The 20,124-nt window shown below is 48.0% G+C and overlaps 1 protein-coding gene across 1 annotated transcript; it reads left to right on the forward strand.

Annotated features, from left to right (window-relative positions):
* Window positions 1–1,730: 1,730 nt before the first annotated feature.
* LOC144578650 (uncharacterized) lies at window positions 1,731–20,124 on the forward strand. The gene is made up of 6 exons (XM_078345435.1): window positions 1,731–3,125; window positions 3,821–3,953; window positions 4,290–4,385; window positions 7,477–7,561; window positions 9,767–9,892; window positions 20,062–20,124. Exons 1-6 carry the CDS (start codon window positions 2,018–2,020, stop codon window positions 20,122–20,124), a joined length of 1,611 nt encoding a protein of 536 aa, XP_078201561.1. The 5' UTR covers window positions 1,731–2,017.

Raw genomic sequence — 20,124 nt, forward strand, 5'->3', positions numbered from 1 at the left:
ATTTCCTTTGATGTGTATTGGGAACCCCTGATTTCAAGCTCATTTCAGCTGATTAGAGCCTGACCTGTCCACAGCCTGTTGAGAGTTAAGAAAACCCCTGGACCAGAGATCTGCAGTGTCTTCCTCAGAGCTGAGGCTCAGAGGGCTCCAGGGTCCTCTGAGGCATCTGGCCAATAAACCCTGTGCCTCTGGTAAGGGACATGAGTGTGGCAAAGACAGTGAGATAGCAGTGGAGGGCGTGGAAGGTTTCTTATTCTGCACAGACCTCATTCAGTTCCCATGAGGAACAGCAGCTGTGTCCTAACTGAAATCACAGAGAAGCCAAAGGTAAATGCTGGGGTCATTTTCACTCTGCCTGTGTCAGAACACTGTAGTCTTTTCCTCCATCACCCTCTCCTGGCCTGGCCTCTGCTCTGTGGGTTCTGTGATACCTTTTCTTTCTGGACTTTTTCAGAAGCAACATCTTCCCCATAAGCTTTCTGGCTTCTCCATTCTCAGCTAGTCATCTTGGGGGCACCTCCAGAAGCCATAAATGCTTAGGAACTGAGGGCTAAAGGGCTTTTACTATTCTGTTTCCAGAAATAACATGAGGAATGCCACCGACCTCCACCTCTGTAGGTCTCATGGCTTAGTGAACTCTGACTGATCTCTTTTACTTAAGGTGTTGTGACATCTATTTCAGAAATATGTGGGGTTTTATTTTGCTGTGATTTTGTTTGTTTTCTTCTATAAGGTAGGTGATTAACATTTGAAATACTGCTGTATTCCCAGAAGTGATGAATGCTCTTCAACAAGGTCAATTCCATATTTAATCACAGTCCCATTTCTGTTGTTAACTGTGTTGTGCAAAAACCTGCCTTCACCCCCTTTCAGTGGTCCCCTGATCTAATGTTCTAAGTTTCAGAGTTTCTGTACTTGTAATAGAAAATATGTCTCGACTGTTAGTTAGTGAAAGTGAATGTAACCTGTTACCCACAGCGATGATTCCCAACGAAGGCCTTAAATGATGCTCAGCTATGCTGGTTCTCATATGGCCTCTGTACTTATAACAGCTGCTGAGGATTATGATTACACATGATGGGAACTGTACACTTGAAATTAAACACATTTCTAAAACTTGCTTTTTTAAGAATTCATACCTCATTTTCCCATGTACAAAAGTATTATTTATGTTATAATGCACTTACAATTTGTATAGCCTGGGAATTCAAAAAGATATTCTAGCCGTGCCTGACTGACTTCGGTATGTCGTATTGTTCTGTCAGAAAACCTCCCAGTTCCCCTGAATATCTTTAGGAATCCACATTTCCCCAGAGCCATTTGTGCTCACAGGGGGCACCCCCAGAGTGAACAAGACCCTTCGTCAAGAAGGGAAGCAGAGGGGAAATGAGAGAGCTGGAATCAACTTTCACTGTGCCTCCTGCAAGATGTGTGACCCTGGGCACATGCTCTCCTTCCTCGGTGAGCCTCTGCATTTTTAGATTTGGAGCAGGTGGTCACACTGGCTTGCAGAGTTCTGAGAATCAGAGACAGAACATAAAAGGCCTGAGGAACATTCTCCAAAAAGAAGCTGCAACAGATATGTGGACAATGGGCTTTTCATGCCTCTCTTACTGGCTGTTTATCTGATGCAAGGAGCATGCTCTGGTGACGGCGGTGAGGGAGGAATGAAGATAGACATAGACACTCCCATGTTAGAAATGTACTTCTTTTTTACTGTGCTATGACTCTGTCTCCCCTGGGGCAGGCCCCCAGCCTGCCTACATTTGTAGAGAGACACAGTGGCATGTGGAGAAAACAGTTTGTCCCAATGACTTTTCTTCACTCCGCAGCTGTCAGTGGTACTTAGTGGAAGGGTGACTTCATGATACTGATGTGCTATTTTGATACCTGGAGGATGGAAAGCTGCAAAAAACTATCAGCAGAAACATAAGGTTCAGCCTGTGTTGTTGATGATGGTTCTGTCCATCAAATTAATACATTTCCAAACACTTCCTTCTTCTGCCTGCAGGTTAAAATGGCTTCAGCACAGCATCATCATTGCTCAGGATTGCCCTGCTCGCCCTACCTCATGGCTGATCCATCATGGCCACTGAAGGCTTGGCAGCCACCTCCTCTATCTGGGTGTCACCTGGGAGCTCAACCATTTCCATCAGCTAAAGGTGTTCTGGGACCTCTGACAACTCCTCAACTCCAGTGTCCTCTAGGACCTCAGCCACCTTCTCCAGCTGACAAATTTTGGGGACCACAGACAACTGCACATGAGTGCCTTCTGTTAACTCCACCACCCTTAGCCAATGATTTTCTGAGCCCATACACAACTCCTCCCGAGTGTCTTCTGGCACTTCTATGTTCTTCTCTTGATGACAATCTTTGGAGACCACAGACACCACCACTGGAGTGTCTTCTGGCACCTCTACCACCTTCTCCACATGATAATCTTTGTAGACCATGGACACCACCATTTGAGTGTCTTCTGGCACCTCTACCACCTTCTCCAGATGACAATCATTGGAGGTCACAGACACCACCACTCCAGTGTCTTCTGGCACCTCTACCACCTTCTCCAGATGATAATCTTTGGAGACCCCAAACACCACTACTCCAGTGTCTTCTGGTACATATACCATCATCTCCAGCTGATGATTTTCTGAGACCACACACACCTTCCATCCAGTGTTGTCTGGGTCCTCAACTACTTTCTCCAACTAATAATTTTTTGAGATTACAGGTAGCTCCACCATTTGAGTGTCCCCTCAGACCTCAACTACCTATTTCAATAGACTGTCTTCTGGTATCTCTTCACCTTCTTGGTGATTTTCTGAGACCACAGACACCTCTACTTGAGTGTACTGTAGTACCTCTACCTCTGTCTTCAGCTGAAGATTTTCTAAGACCCAAATCATCTCAATCTGAGTTTCTTCTGGTATCTCCACCACCGTCGCCAGCTGAAGATGTTCTAAGACCTCACACACCTCCACTTGAGTGTTCTCTGATACTTCTATCACCATCTCAAGCTGGTGATTTTGAGGAAAGGGAGAAGGGAAGGAAAGGGATAGAAGGGAAGGGAAGGGGAAGAAAGAGGCGGGGAGGGAAGAGGAAAAAAGGAGACAGGAACGGGGAAGGTAAGGGAGGGGAAGGTAAGAGAAGGGAAAGAAAGGGAAAGAGGAAAGGAAAAGAACGGGAAGGGGAAGGAAGAGTGGGGAAGGTAAGGCAAGGGAGGGGAGAAAATCTCAAAATGAAGATTTTCTGCGACCTCAGGCAACTCCACCACTTGAGTGTTTTCTGGAACCTCAACTCCTATTTCACTCACGTGTCCTCTGGGACTTCAACCACCTACTTCACTTGAATGTCTTGTGCCACCTCAACCATCTTCTCCAAGTGAAGATTCTCTGAGACCACAGTCACCTCCTCCAGTCAAGTGCTCTCTGGTACCTCCACCATCTTCTCCAGCTGGTGATCTTCTGAAACCACAAACACTTCCAGCAATTGAGTGCCCTCTGGGACCTCCTTCATGTCTTTCAGCTATTTGTTTTGTGGGATCTCCACCATCTCCTCCAGCTGCATCTCCTATGGGACTTTATGTATCTCATCCACCTGTCTATCCTGCAGTACTTCAGCCACCTGATCCTATCTGTTCTGGGGGACCCCATTCACCTCATTCCTCTGTGTGTCCTGGGGGACCCCATCCACCTCATCACCCTGTGTGTTGTGGGGACCCTATCCACCTCATCCCTCTGTGTCCAGTGGAACCCCATCCACCTCGTCCATATGTCTTTCCTGGGAGACCCCACCCACCTCATCCCCCTGTGTGTGCTAGGGGACCCCATCCACCTCATCACCCTGTGTGTCCTTGGAGACCCCATCCACTGCATCACCCTGTGTGTCCAGGGGGACCCCATCCACCGCATCCCTCTGTGCATCCTGGGAGACCCCATCCACCTCATTGCCCTGTGTGTCCTGGGGGACCCCATCCACCTCATTGTCCTGTGTGTCATAGAGGACCCCATCCACCTCATCCCCCTGTGTGTCCTGGGAGACCCCATCCACTGCATCACCCTGTGTGTCTGGGGGGACCCCATCCACCACATCCCTCTGTGCATCCTGGGAGACCCCATCAACCTCATTGCCCTGTGCATCCTGGGGGACCCCATCCACCTCATTGTCCTGTGTGTCCTGGGGGACCCCATCCACCTCATTGCCCTGTGTGTCCTGGGGGACCCCATCCACTTCATCGCCCTGTGTGTCCTGGGGGACCCCATCCACCTCATTGCCCTGTGTGTCCTCAGGGACCCCATCCACCTCATCACACTGTGTGTCCTGGTGGACCCCATCCACTTCATCACACTGTGTGTCCTGGGGGATCCCATCCACTTCATCACACTGTGTGTCCTGAGGGACCCCATCCACCTCATCACCCTGTGTGTCCTGGGGGACCCCATCCACCTCATCCATATGTCTTTCCTGGGGGACCCCATCCACCTCATCCCTTTGTGTGTCCTGGGGAACCCCATACATCCATCCCCCTGTGTGTCCTGGGGGACATACACACTGTGGAATACTATGCAGCCATCAAAAACAATGAGTTCATGTCCTTTGTAGGGACATGGATGAACCTGGAAACCATCATTCTCAGCAAACTGACACAAGAACAGAAAATCAAACACCACATGTTCTCACTCATAGGTGGGTGTTGAACAATGAGAACACATGGAAATAGGGAGGGGAGCATCACACACTGAGGTCTGTTGGGGGAAAACAGGGGAGGGACAGTGGGGGGTGGGGAGTTGGGGAGAGATAGCATGGGGAGAAATGCCAGATATAGGTGAAGGGAGGAAGGCAGCAAATCACGCTGCTGTATGGACTTAAGCAACAATCTTGCATGTTCTTCACATGTACCCCCAAACCTAAAATGCAATTAAAAAAGTGAGATTAAGTAAACAGTATCATTTAAAAAAATACAGAAGAGAGAGTTCAGAAACAAACACAAGAATATAAAGGGGAGTGCTTTGGGGTGTGGGACATTCTGTATCTTGACTGTTGTGCTTGTGTAACAATTATATACATTTGACAAAAACTCATTGCACACTTCAAATGGGTATATACTATTCTATGAAAATTATACTGTAATAAATTGTTTTTCACTTTTAAAAAAAGACTTCTTAAGAAATCAAAATATTAGTAGGAAGTAATTTACTTTCCTAAACCCATGACATATCACATAAAGAAAATTAGTTTCAGAAAGTAACAATTAGCTCAGCATGAGAAAGTGAAAAAACCTGCCCGCCATTCATCTGGCTGGACTTTATAAGTCAATGTTATTCATGATACCATTCTGCCATGCAAAGCATTGTGAACATTCTGGTGTATTTCATCACACTGCCTTTTTTGTTTGTGTGTGTGTTTGCTTATTTTTGAGACCTAGTCTGGCTCTGTTGCCCAGGATGGAGTAGAATGTTGCAATCTTGGATCACTGCAACCTCTGCCTCCTGAATAGATGGGACTACAAGTGCCTGCCACCATGCCTGGCTAATTTTTTTATTTTTAGTAGAAATAGGGTTTCACCATGTTGGTCAGCCAGTTCTCGAATTCCTGACCTCTAGCAATCCACTTGTCTGGCCTCCCAAAAATCTCATGCTGAGATTACAGACATGAGCCACTGCATCCAGTTCAATACTGCTTATTCAGCAATTAATGTTTCTTTTTTTTTTAATCAACTTAGTCATCTTTTTCAGATTTCCTTTATGACATGACTTGTATAAAAAAAAATGTAGGCCAGGCATGTAATTCTAGTACTTTGGGAGGTGAATCATTGAAGGTCAGGAGTTTGAGACTAGCCTGGCTAACATGGTGAAACCCTGTCTTTATTAAAAATACAAAAAAGCCAGGAGTGGTGGTGCATGCCTGTAATCCCAGCTACTCCAGAGGCTGAGGCAGGAGAATCATTTGTACCTGGGAGGCAGAGGTTGCAGTGAGCCCCGATCATGCCACTGCACTCCAGCCTGAGTGACAGAGCAAGACTTCATTTGTCACCAGGCTGGAGTGCTGTGACCAGATCTTGGCTCACTGCAACCTCTGCCTCCTGGGTTCAAGCAATTCTCCTGCCTCAGCCTCCTGAGTAGCTGGGATTACAGGCGCATGTTACACAACTGGCTATTTTTTTTTTTTTAGTAGAGATGGGGTTTCACAATCTTAGCCAAGATGGTCGCTATCTCCTGACCTCATGATATGCCTGTCTCGGCCTCCCAAAGTGATGGGATTACAGGTGTGAGCCATCACATTCAGCACCTTATGTTTTTAAAAACAACTGTATTGAAGTAGAGTTTACATAGCATACAACTTCCCCATTTAAGGCATCCAATTCAATGGCTTCTAGTATATTCACAAATCCTTTCTTTTTGTGTGCATGTACCACACATTCTTGTCCACTCATCTGTTGATGAATACTTAGGTTAATTTCGTATTTCAGCTTAGTTTTGTATTTCAGTGCTGCAATAAACATGGGAGTGCAGACATGTGTTTGATACACTGAATTTCTTTCTCATGGGTGTGTACCCAGCAGTGTGATTGCTGAATCATATGGTAGTTCTATTTTCAGTTTCTTGAGGAGCCTCCATGTAGTTTTCCATAGTGGATAGACTATTTTACATTCTCATCAAGAGTATTTGAGTGCTCCTGTTTCTCTGTGTCCCTGTCAGCATTTGCTGTTATCTGACGGTTTGATAATCAGCATGTTAATTGAGGTTAGGTGATATTTTATTGTGGTTTTGATGTGAATTTCTGTGATGATTAGTGATGTTAAACGTGTTTGCTTTTACCTGTTGGCCATTTGTATGTTATTTCTCGGAAAATATTTATTGAGATCTATTGTCCTTTTTTAAAAAAATTTCTTTAACATGGATTATAGGAAACAGTTTTTTCCCCAATGCTGTCTTTTATTGCCCAGAATGTGGGTGTGGGGTTAGTGGGGCATGGGTGTCACAGTGGGGGCACCGCTGCCTCGGCTGGTTTGTCCATTCAACACTGTGGCAGGACCCCAGCCTCGCCCCTGCACCCTGCTCAGCCAGGACCACCTGCCCCTGGGTGTCAGGGCTGGAGGGAGCCTGGGTGCTGCTCCCAGAGGTCACCACAGGATGCATGGACTGGGGCTGAGCCAGTTATTGCCTGAGCACGATGGGGGCAGCGGGAGGCCAGTGGGCCAAGTATTGCACTTAGAAAACCATTTTCAATGGAGGGCGGGGGGGGGCGGCTCCTCCAGGCCACTGGGCCACCTGGTCCTGTTTTACAGCTGGAGGAATTGAGGAATCAAGGTGAAGGGAGCCCCCTCCCATGTGAGGCCACTGCTAGGGTCAGGAGTGACTGGGGTGGGCTCAGGGCTTGGACGGGGATGGCCAGAAGCTCAGAGGGTCTGCCCTGCTGGCCAGGCTGGTAAGCCTGACTAAGGTTACCTACCTGTCCTCTATGGCTTCTGGGCAGGTTGATGGCTGGGGCAGCACAGTGGCATGGCTTTGGTCTAGATGACGGCCCTGCCCCCAGCCCACCTGGACCCAAGCAGTGGTTGGTGAGGGTCACAAGTTGGACTAGGTCACAAGGGCACAGAGTCCTGGGGTCCAGGCGGCTGGTGGAGCTGGATGACACCGAGTCCCTGTGGTCCGGGCTGGGTTCGGCATGGTGCTGCTGGCTGGTGTGCGGAGGCCATGGGGCCAGGCGGCCATGGCTTTTGCTTATTTTTTAATGGGAGTATTTGGGATTTTTGTTTTTATATTCTTATGTATTCTGGTTATTAATGCCTTGTTGGGTAAATAGTATAAAAAATCTTCTCTCATTCTGTGGGTTGTCTCTTCATTTTGTTTCTCAGTTTGCTTGTGTGTTTATTTATTTGTTTATTCATTTTAGACAGAGTCTCATTCTGTCACCCAGGTTGGAGTGCAGTGGCATGATCTTGGCTCACGGCAACCTTCACCTCCCAGGTTGAAGCGATTCTCCTGCCTCAGCCTCCCTTGTAGCTGGGGATTACAGGCATGCACCACCATCCCTGGCTTACTATTTGTATTTTAGTGGAGTCAGCATTTCACTATGTTGACCAGGCTTGTCTAGAACTCTTGAACTCAATTGATCTGCCCACCTTGGCTTCCCAAAGTGCTAGGATTATAGGCATGAGCTATCACACCTGGTCCACCTTGTTTACTTTTACTTTTAATTTTAAAAACTTTTTTCTGTGCAGAAGTTCTTTAGCTTGATCTAACCATATTTATAAATTTTTGCTTTGGTTGCCTGTGCTTTTGAGGTCTTACTAAACAAATCTTTCCCTAGACCAGTGTTCTAAAGCATTTCTCCAATGTTTTCTTCTAGTAATTTAGTACTTTCCTCTTCTTTTTTTGAGATGAAGTCTCACTCTGTCACCCAGGCTGGAGTGCAGTGGCCAGATCTCAGCTCACTGCCACCTACACCCTTGGGTTCAAGCAATTCTCCTATCTCACTCCCACCTGGGCTGGGATTACAGGTTTAAGCCACCATGCCTGGCCTGTAGTTTTCTACATGTAAGTTTTTAATTAATTTTGATTTAATTTCTTTGTAAGACAAAGTCTTGCTCTGTTGCCCAGGTTAAAATGCAGTGGTGTGGTCTTGGCTCACTGCAACCTCTGCCTCTTGGGTTCAAGAAATTCTCTTGCCTCAGCCTCCTGAGTACCTGGGATTACAGGTGCCTGCCAACACACCTGGCTAATGTTTTGTATTTTTAGTAGAGATGGGGTTTCATCATGTTGGCCAGACTGGTCTTGAACTCCTGACCTTGTGATCCACCCATCTTGCCCAGAAATTACAGGGTGCTGGAATTACAGGGGTGAACCACCATGCCCAGGCTTCTTGATTTTTCTATATGGTGAAGCATAGGGGTCTAGTTTTATTCGTCACATATAGATACCTCTCATTTTCCCAGCACCACTTATTCAAGACACTATCTGTTCCCCAAGGTATGTTCTTGGTGCCTTGGTGAAGAACGAGTTGGCTGTAAATGCACAGATTCATTAATGGGTTCTTTATTGTGTTCTACTAGCCCATGAAATCCTTCCTTTTCAATATTATAGTCAATACTTTCTTGTTTCCATCCTATGAACCTTTCTGTGTTTGGGCCAAGTAGGGCCAGTAGGACCCAGAACCTGATGTGGACTGGTGAAGCCAGAGCCTCTCTAGGCTGCTTAAGAAATCTGCACTCAGGTCTTTGGTCTTTGATCTGCAGGGAGGATCAAAGGACCCCACAAAAATACTTTTAGGAAAACAACAGTATGAAACAACTTTAGAAATAGAATCTGTGTCAGATCCAACATTTCCTCACACTCATGATTGCATGACTGGGATGCCAGAGCAAGAGGAACCACAAAAGCACCCTTTTCACCTTCATGTCCAGGTCTCCTTTGGGTCACTGAGGGCATGAGGCTGGAAGCAGGGGCATCTGGGATGGGGCAGGCTATGGTCAGGGGCAGTGGGTCTGGTTGGCACTGGGCAGTGGGTGGGGGTTGGTGTTAATGAAAGGTCTGGGGCAGGGCAGAGATCAGGAGGAAGAGCATCCCAGAAGGGTTAAGAGACAGCTCAGTAGGTCAGCAGACACAGGAGCAGGTGGCATGGGAATCAGAGGAGCAGTTGGAGTTGGAGGAGAAGGTCCCTGCTAGCTGCTGCTTTGCTGCCACAGTGGAGAGTAAGGGGAAGAGAAGAGGCTCCCCCGCCTCCTGCCCTCCCCTAAGGGGCCAGCCCTGACTTTCCCACCCAGAGCTTTGAAGTGCTCCTGATTCACACCAAGAGGAAGAGAGTCCAGTCGTCTGGAGGGCTGTTTGGGTACCGGCTTCTCTGCTTTGTCTTGCCAGCTACCAGCACCACCCAGCAGGCCTCTGGAGGGGTAAGTGGGGGCATGGGCCACCCCAGAAACCAAAATGCTGGCTCAGGCCTTGGGTCCCATCATTTCTCCTACCATTTCCACATGTGACTTATTCTCGACTCAGCAATATAAGCCAGTCATTTACACTCTAGAGACACAAAATCCACTCATGCACCTGTAAGTACCCGTCATCCCATACTTTACTTATCAACACAATTTCCTGTTGCTTTCACACCCACATCACATGCTCCCCTTGCACACGGGGCACACACTTAATGCACCAATTCATACATCATACAAGCACATGCATGCATGAGCATAACACAACTTGGGCACAGACACTCCTGTGTGCATGCATTCCCCTACATGCACACCTCCCTCATCTCATGCACGCACCCTCCCTGTGTTCCTACACATCTATATGTACACGCTCAATCTGCACACCAACATTTCCGTTGTCCAGTCTGGGAAGCAGCATTTTTTTTTAGACAGAGTCTCGCTCTGAAGTGCAGTGGCATGATCTCGGCTCACTGCAACCTCCACCTCCTGGGTTAAGCCTCCCAAGTATCTGGGATTACAGGTGCTTGCCACCACTCCCAGATAATTTTTTGTATTTTTAGTAGAGATGGGGTTTCACCGTCTTGGCCAGCATGGTCTTGATCTCTTGACCTCGTGATCCACCTGCCTCGGCCTCCCAAAGTGCTGGGATTAAAGGCATGTGCTACCACACCTGGCCAGCATTTTTCTTTCTTTTTTTTGAGAGGCTCCCTCTGTCACTCAGGCTGGAGTACCGTGTCATGATCTCAGCTCACTGCAACTTCTGCCTCCCTGATTCAAGCAATTCTCCTGCCTCAGCCTCCCATGTAGCTGGAATTACAGGCACACACCACTACACGAGGCTAACTTTTGTATTTTTAGTAAGATGGGGTTTCACCATGTTGGCCAGGCTGGTCTCAAACTCCCGACCTCTGTTGAGCTGCCCACCTCGGCCTCTCAAGGTGGTGGAATTACAGGCATGAGCCACCATGCCCAGACCAATGATACAATTTTAGAAATGGAGAACAGATTAAAGCTGCCAGAATCAGGGAGGGGAAGGGGCTGGGAAAGAGTCAGGTCTGTGTGTAAAGGGGTAACACAGTCAGGCACGGTGGCTCTTGCCTGTAATCACAGCATTTTGAGAGACTGAAATGGGGGATGACTTGAGTCCAGGAGTTTGAGACCAGCATGGGCAATACAGCAAGATCTCCCTCTCTATAAAAAATTTAAAAATTAGCTGGGCGTGGGTGGCACAGCCCAGTGGTCCCAGCTACTTGGGAGGCTGAGGCCAGTCTGGGCAACTAAGTGAGACCCCATCTCTGAATAAATAAGTAAATAAAAGGGCAACTGAGCCCTGTTAGTGCCTCAACTACGGTCATAAATCCACAAGCCTACACTGTGATGAACTCACAGAGAGCCTCACAGACTCACACACCAGTGAGTACAATACTGAATACCACAGAACACATGTGAGACTGGGGGAGGTATGACAGGCTGCAATCCTGCCCACAGGATCCTGCTTTACCAAATATTACTACCAGGGACAGCCGAGGAATGACACAGAATTCCTTTACATTCTTTGTTAGCACTGGATATGACTCCACTGAAAACTCAACAAAAGTATCAATTTAAAAAAATCCCTTTGACACTGCCCAGCCTCCTTGGTTTCCAGCAGATGTCCCACCCCCACTTTTTGGTGGCAGAGAAGGCCCTATCTGTCTGCTCTGGGGAAAGACCCACATGTGGCTGCTCAGGGCTCTGATTCCAGAAAGCTTCAAAGCAGCCACAGAAACTTAAAAGTACCTAAATTACTCAGTGCTAATACACACATAGAGAGAACAAAAACGTTGCCTCCCCTCCTGTTTTCCTTGGAAGTCCAGGGGGTCCTATTTAGCATCCACAGTCAGGAGTGTCTACCCAGACCCTAGGCCCCCACTGCCCTGGGCAGCCACCACCATGGCCACAATTTCCATGTGGGCCTCAGGGCCTGAGTCTTGCTGACTTTTCTGGTTTGGACAAAATTCCCTGAGAGAGGCTCCCTTTGGGCTGGGAAATAACTCAGGCCTGCCAGAAAGGCCTGGGAGGGCTGTGCTGTGTGTGTGTGAACATATGTGTCTATGTTTGTGTATTTTCATGTATGTTAATGTGGATGTGATTGTATATACGTGTGTATGGCTATGTGTGAGTACATGTTGTGTGCATTGCAGTGTGCACGTGTGTGTTGACATGTGTGTGCACATCTGTATGTATGTGTACTTTGCAGGTTCATGTGTGTGCATATGAGCACAGGCCCTTCAGGGAGGCAAGGCTTGAGGAATGGCTCAAGGCAAGGCTCTCCAAAAATAAAACTTAAGAGGGATGCTGCCCAGCCCTGGGCTGGCCTCCTAGCAAAAGGCTCATATCCACACCCATGTCTAAACTTTTCTTGTGCAGAAAATCCCACTCTGCCAGGCACGATGGCTCACATCTGTAGTCCCAGCATTTTGGGAGGCTGAGGCAGGCATATCATGAGGTCAGGAGATCAAGACCAGCCTGATCAACATGGAGAAACCCTGTCTCTACTTAAAGAAAGTACAAAATTGCCGGGCATGGTGGTGCATGCCTGTAATCCCAGCTACTCAAGAGGCTGAGGTAGAATTGCTTGAACCTGGGAGGCAGAGGTTGTGTTGAGCCGAGATAGTGCCACTGTACTCAAGCCTGGGCAATAGGAGCAAAACTTTGTCTCAAAAAATAAAAGAAAAAAAGCAGGTGAGAAGATGGCTTTGGAGAAGGCACACCGATTTCAGCTGTGGTGGCAGGCATGCAGATGTCTAATGAGGGTCTCAGTGTCAGCAGATGGAGTTACCCAAAAACCAGAGTGAGAAACCGAGCAGGCTCCCTGGCAGCCTCAGTGCAGGCCCCAGGGGAGTATGTCCTCCATGTTTGCCCCACTTGGAGAAGGAAGGAAGGCCTTTGAGGCTTTGCCATCCAAACCCTTTGCTGTAGAGGGGGACTGCGTGGGAGGTACATGGTACCTTGCCCTGGGATGTCCGGTGTTCACCAGGGTAGCTCCTCCAGGTTCCCAGTCTTATGACTCTGCAGATGACTCAAGCAGCACAGGGGTGCCTGCATCTGGGAATACTTGAGCCTGCGCCCTGCCCCGTCTCTGGATTACTGATCTGCATCATTTGGGGGTGCTGGGGAGCTGCACCGAAGCCATTCGTATGCCTGTGGTGTTGCCCACCTGTAGAGATGGGCATCTCTACATCTCTGTCATCCAACTGGTGTGAAAGGCCCATTCCTCCAGTCCGCAGTCCTTGCAGTGCCTGGGCTTTGGGGATTTCATTTTTCCCAGTGGCAGATCCCATGTGGGTGGAACCTCTGTGGCATCAGATCTTACTCTTGTGTTTTGGCTTTTCTGCTCTTCAGACCTCCCAACTCCTCTCCTCCACCCACTCTTTGCCTCCTGTGAGTGGCTCTGACTTTTAGTTGTTGAAACTGACATGGCACGTTTCTGTGTCATGGGTGGCAGGGCTAACCTTTATGTTTTTTTTTCCCTTCCACCTTTCCTCTCATTTTGCTTTTATTTGCTCAAATACCATCTGATCTTCTGATCTCCCTCCAAGAGCTGTGTCTCAGGTCCCAGGTGAACTTTCTGAATGGTGTGGTCTGCATGTATGCATGTGTGTGTGCATCTGGCATGGTCTGCATGTATGCGTGTGTGTGTGCATCTGACTGCCTGCCAGGAGGAAACCAATTTTGCTGCCCAGTGTCACTGTCACTGTCACCTGAAAGTATTGCTGTCCTGGGGGAACTGCTCCCTAGAAAGCTTCTGTGTGCTGTGTGGGGGGTGAGCACTGCTGGTCCAAGCTGACACCACAGACCACTTCAGAGATGCCACTGGCCAGTGAGGGGGGTTCCCAGTGTGGGGCTGAGCCTCACATGGGAGGAACTCACATGGGGAGGAAGCCCCAAGTGGGTTTTATATGTTGTTAAAATACATAACAGTGTAGTTTAGCTTGCCCCACCCTAATCTTTCTTTCCTTCCTTCCTTCTCTCTTTCTTTCTTTCTTTCTTTCTTTCTTTCTTTCTTTCTTTCTTTCTTTCTTTCTTTCTTTCTTTCTTTCTTTCTTTCTTTCTCTTTTTTTGAGATGGAGTCTCATTCTGTTGCCCAGGCTGGAGTGCAGTGGTGTGATCTTGGCTCACAGCAACCTCCACCTCCTGGGTTCAAGCAATTCTCCTGCCTCAGCCTCCCAAGTAGCTGGGATTATAGGTGCTCACCACCAAACCTGGCTCATTTTTTTGAATTTTTAGTAGAAACTAAAAATTTTAGGATTTCATCATGTTGGCCAGGTGAACTGATCTCAGGTGATCTACCTGCCTCAGCCTCCCAAAGTGCTGGGATTACATGGGTGAGCCATCACGCCAGGCCTTCTTCCTTTCTTTTCTTTTTGGCACAGGGTCTTGCTCTATCACCCAGGCTGGAGTGCAGTAGTGCAATCACATCTCACCACAGCCTTGACCTCCTGGGCTAAAGTGATCCTCCCACCTCAGCTTTTTGAGTAGCTGGGACTACAGACACACACCACCATGCCCAGCTAATTTCTAATTTTTTTCATAGAGACAGGGTCTCACTATGTTTCCCAGGCTGGTCTCAAACTTGTGAGCTCAAGTGATCCTCCCACTTCAGCCTTCCAAGGTGCTGGGATTACAGGCTTCAGCCACAGTGCCTGGCCCTTGTTTACTATTCAGATGTTGGCAACTCTATGGTGTTAATTACATGTATACCATGTGCAAACACCAGCACTATCTATCTTGTTCCAGAAATTTTTCATAATCGGGAAATAGAACCTTCCCAGTTTAGTTTTGAAATGTCTTCCAAAGAGACTGCCCCACCCCAGGGTGTGGTTGGTCTTACTTGCTTTGGCTGCCTTCCCTCATCCTGATTTTTATTTTTGAGACAGGGTCTAACTCTATCACACAGGCTGGAGTGCAGTAGTGCCATCTCAGCTCACTGTAGCCTCCAACTCCTACACTCAAGCAATCCTCCCACCTCAGTCCCCCAAAGAGCTGGGACTACAGGCATGTGCCACCACATCCAGCTAATTTCTGTATATTTGTGTAGAGAAGGGGTCTCTCTATATTGCTCAGGCTGGTCTCAAACTCCTGGGCTCAAGCAATCCTCCCATGTCAGCCCCAAGGAGCTGGGACTGCAGGCACATCTCACTATGTTGCCCAGGCTGGTTGGGAACTCCTGGGCTCAAGCCATCCTCCCAGGTCAGCCTCCCAAAGTGTTGAAATTACAGGTGTGAGCCCCCCAGCCTCTTCCTGACTCTTAAAAGCAGCTTGCTACTGGACACAGTGGCTTACACCTGTAATCCTAGCCCTTTGGGAGGCTGAGGTGCATGGATTACAAGGTCAGGAGCTCAAGATCATTCTGCTAACACCATGAAACCCTATCTTTACTAAAAATACAAAAAAAAAAATTAGCTGGGCATGGTAGTGCACAACTCGGGAGGCTGAGGCAGGAGAATCGCTTGAACCTTGGAAGCGGAGGTTACAGTGATCTGAGATCACACCACTGCCTGCCAGCCTGGAAACAGAGCAAGACTCCATCTCCAAAAAATAATAATAATGAAAAGAAGCTTGCTGGCATGGAAGCTTCCTGGCCGTTGTGCATGGAAGCATTTCCTGTGAGCATCTACCTTTGCCCTGAAAAAAGATTTTGTTAGTCTGAGTAATGCTCCAAGGATATATGGGCTCCTAAATTAGTGGAACATGTGAATTTTCTTTTGTATAGGAAAGAAGTTGCAGAAGTGATTACAGGAAGGATCTTGAGATGAGAGGTCATCCTGGGTCTCCAGGTGGACCCTAAACATAATCACAAATGTCTTTAGCAGGGTGTGGTGGTGGGTGCCTGTAATCCCAGCTATTCAGGAGGCTGAAGCAGGATAATTGCTTGAACCCAGGAGGTGGGGGTTTTAATGAGCTGAGATTGTACCACTACAGTCTAGCCTGGGTGACAGAGGGAGACTGTCTCAAAAAAAGAAAGAAAGAAAGAAAAAAGACTGGTCATGGTGATATACACCTGTAATACCAACACTTTGGAAAGCTGTGGCAGGTGGATCATGGGGGAGGAGTTAGAGACCAGTCTGGCCAACAAGGTGAAACTCCATCTATACTAAAAATATAAAAATTAGTCAGGTGTGGTGGCACATGGCTGTCACACCAGCTACTTGGGAGGCTGAGGCATGAGAATTTCTTGAACTTGGGAGGCGGAGGTTGTGGTGAGCTGAGATCATGCCATTGCACTTCAGCCTGGCAACCAGAGGAAACTACACCTCAAAAAACAAAAGGAGAGATTTGACAAATGGGGAAAGGCATGGGGAGATGGAGAACGAGACTGGAGCCACGTGGGCTCAAGCCAGGGGATTCCTGGAACCCCAGAAGCTGGAGGTGGCAGGATGAATCCTCCCCTGGAGCCTCCAGAGGGAGAACAGCCCCACCCACACCTTGATTTCTGATCTCCAGGACCACAGAGAATCATTGCCACTGTTTTAAGCCACCAGATCTGTGTTACAGCAGCCACAAGCCACTCGGACTGACGGCCAAAAGGGCTTGGACTCTAATGACAGAATCCATTCATCCCAGGATTTCAGTTGGTTTCTTGGACCTAATACTTCTAAGAGAGAAGAAACCATACCTGAATTTTTTCTTCTCACCATTGCCCTGTATCTCTGTCTGGGAAAAGCATTCACACAAACCACACTTCACTCTTGAACTTGGGCTGGTGAGAAAATTGCACTAAGGCAGAAAGCTTTCTCTTTTCCCTCCCTCCCTTCCTCCCTTTTCCCTTCCCTCCCTCCATATGCCCTCCCTCCTCCCTCTCCCCTTTCCTCCCTCCTTCCCTCCTTCTCTCCCTCCCTCCTTTCTTCCCTCCCTCCCTCCTTCCCTCCCTCCTTCCCTCCTTCTCTCCCTCCCTCCTTTCTTCCCTCCCTCCCTCCTTCCCTCCCTCCCTTTTTTCCTTCCTTCCTTTTTTCCTTCATTCCTTCCTTCTTTCCTTCCTTCCTTCCTTTCATTCTATCATTCATTCATTCCTTTTTTGTTTTGGTTTTGACAGAATTTTGCTGTTGCTCAGGCTGGAGTGCAGTGGTGTGATCTTGGCTGACTGTAACCTCAAGTGATTCTCCCACCTTAGCCTCCCAAGTAGCTGGGACTATAGCTTGAGCCACCATGCTGGGCTAATTTTTATATTTTTAGTAGAGATGGGGTTTTACCATGTTGACCAGGCTGGTCTCGAACTCCTGACCTCATGATCTGTCCACCTCAGCCTCCCAAAGTACTGAGATTATAGGCATGAGCCATGGTGCCTGGTCTCTTTTTTTTTTTTTTTTTGAGGCAGAGTCTTGCTCTGTTGCCAAGGCTGGAGTGCAGTGGTGCAATCATAGCCTGCAGCCTCGACCTTCTGGCTGAAGCAGTCCTCCTGCTTCAGCCTCCAGAGTAGCTGGGATGACAGGCATATGCCACCACATTGGGCTAATTTATTTTTATTGTTTGTAGTGATGGGGTATTTCTATGTTGCCCAGGCTGGTCTCAAACTCCTGGCCTCAAGCAATCCTCCTGCCTGGGCCTCCCAAAGTGCTGGAATACAGGCAAATTACACTGCACCTGGCTAAGAAAAATGACAGTGTGTCAAAACAGGCACTCCTCCCTTAAAGGCTTAGTTCCTATGTCTGTAAAATAAATCTAGTTGACACAAACTCTGAAATCCTTTCCAGTTTGAACATACTACAAAAAGCTGGGAAATCTATGGACAGTGAATAAAAATAAGCTGAGATGATCCTGGTGGCTGCAGGGGCTGCCCCAATGCCTGCAATCTCCAGAAGGTTGGTCTCCTAAATTTAGCCTCCAACCCACAAGGGGGAGCCCTGCAGATATTTGGTCAGTCTCCAGTCCAGGCCATGATTACACAACCCTGATTTGCATTTCTGAACCCTCAGGGATGGTTGGATTCCTTGGGCTGCTCTGTTTGGAATTTTCAGCCCCAGAGAGTCACAGTGGTTTCACCCAATGGTCCCACCAATGCCATAAACTCCAGTGTTTTCCCTTCATTCTGACATCAGCTCCCTCTCTGCAGCTGGTGGAACAGAAAGCACAGGCTTTAGAGCTAGGAGACTCACTGCTGAACCCTGGCTCTGCCACGTGCCACAGGACACCAGGTGAAGAATTTAACCCCCCTCTAAAAATAAGGAAAGGGCTGGGTGAGGTGGCTCACAACTATAATCCCAGAACTTTGGGAGGCTGAGGCAGGCAGATCACCTGAGGTCAGGAGTTCAAGACCAGCCTGACCAACATGGAGAAACCCCATCTCTACTAAAAATACAACATCAGCTGAATAAAATAAAATAGTAAAAGGGTGGACAGTCAGTCATGGTGGCTCAGGCCTGTGATCCCAGCACTTTGGGAGGCTGAGGCGGGAGGATCACTTGAGCCCAGGAGTTCAAGACCAGCCTGGGCAACAAGGCAAGACTTTGTCTCTACAGATTAAAAAAAAATTAGCCAGGTGTGGTGACTCATACCTGTAATCCCAGCACTTTGGAGGCCTAGGCAGGTGGATCATGAGGTCAGGAGATCGAGACCAACCTGGCCAACATGGTGAAACCTCATCTCTACTAAAGATACAAAAGATTAGCTGAGCATGGTTGTGGGTGCCTGTAATCCCAGCTACAGGAGAGGCTGAGGCAGGAGAATCAGTTGAACTTGGGAGGCAGAGGTTGCGGTAGGCTGAGATTGTGCCATTACACTCCAGCCTGGGTGACAGGGCAAGACTCTATCTCATAAAGAAAAAACCAATTAGCCAGACATGTTGGCATGTGCCTATGTTCCCAGATGCTCAGGAGGCTGAGGCAGGAGGATTGCTGGAGCCTAGGAATTGGAGGCTGCACTGATCTGTGATTGTGCCACTGCACTCCAGCCTGGGTGACAGAGCCAGATACTATCCCAAAATAATAATAATAATTAATTATGATGAATGTAAAGGTCAGCAGCCTGGCACAGTGGCTCATGCTTGTAATCCCAATACTTTGGGAGGCTGAGGCGGAAGGATTGCTTGAGTCCAAGAGGTTGAGACCAACCTGGGCAACACAGTGAGTCCCTGATCCCCATCGTCTTTGCAAAAATAAAAAAATATATGGCTGGATTTATTGGTGGGTATCTGTCATCCTAGCTACTTGGGAGGCTGAAGTGGGAGGATTGCACAAACCCAGATCAAGACTGCAGTGAACTATGATGACACCACTGCACTCCAGCCTGAGCAACAGAGCAAGACCTTGTCTCTTAAAAGAAAGAAAGTGGCCGGGTGCTGTGGTTCACACCTGTCATCCCAGCAAGTTGGGAGGCTGAGGCATCAGATTACCTGAGGTTAAGAGTTCAAGACCAGCCTAGCCAACATGGTGAAACCCCATCTCTACTAAAAATACAAAAATTAGCCAGGTGTGGTGGTGCAGGCACCTGTAATCCAAGTTACTTGGGAGGAGGCAGGAGAATCGCTTGAACCAGGGAGGTGGAGGTTTCAGTGAGCTGAGATTGTGCCACCGTGCTCCAGCCTGGGTAGAGCGAGTAAAACTCCATCTAAAAAAAAAGAGAGAGGAAGAATATAAGAAAGGAAGGAGGGAGGGAGGGAGGGAAAGAAGAAAGAGAAAGGAAGGAAGGAAGAAAGAGAAAGAAAGAAAGAGAGGAAAGAAAGAAAGAGAAAGAAAAAAAGAAAAAGACAATAAAATAGAAAGGAAGAAACAAGGAAGAAAAAATAAAAAGAGAGAAATGGGTGGGCAGAGAAAGAAAGAAAGGAAAAAGAAAAGAAAAGACTGGGCAGAGAAAGAAGGAAGGAAAGAAAGAAAAGAGAAACAGAAAGGAAGGAAGGAGAGAGAAAGGGGAGAGAAAGAGCAGGGTGGACAGCATATCCTCCCTTGTGGAGCAGAGTGACACATGCTCCTTATGGAAGTGCTTTCCATGATGCCTGACCCAGGCCCCCCTTCCTCCCTTGCAAACCCCCTGGCCCCGGCCCCATCTCTCCACTTCCCTGAACTGAGCACTTGCCCCAGAGCCCCAGGTTTTGAACCCAGCCTTCATCTTGTCTGTCCTCCTGCACGTGGTGTTTCTGGTGCTTCCCCTTCTAGTCCTTTGACCCTGCCATCCAGCTGTTAACCATCAACCTGCCTATAAAAGGCAATTCTGATTGA

Source organism: Callithrix jacchus, chromosome 1, assembly GCF_049354715.1.
Source record: "Callithrix jacchus isolate 240 chromosome 1, calJac240_pri, whole genome shotgun sequence".
NCBI lineage: Eukaryota > Metazoa > Chordata > Mammalia > Primates > Cebidae > Callithrix > Callithrix jacchus.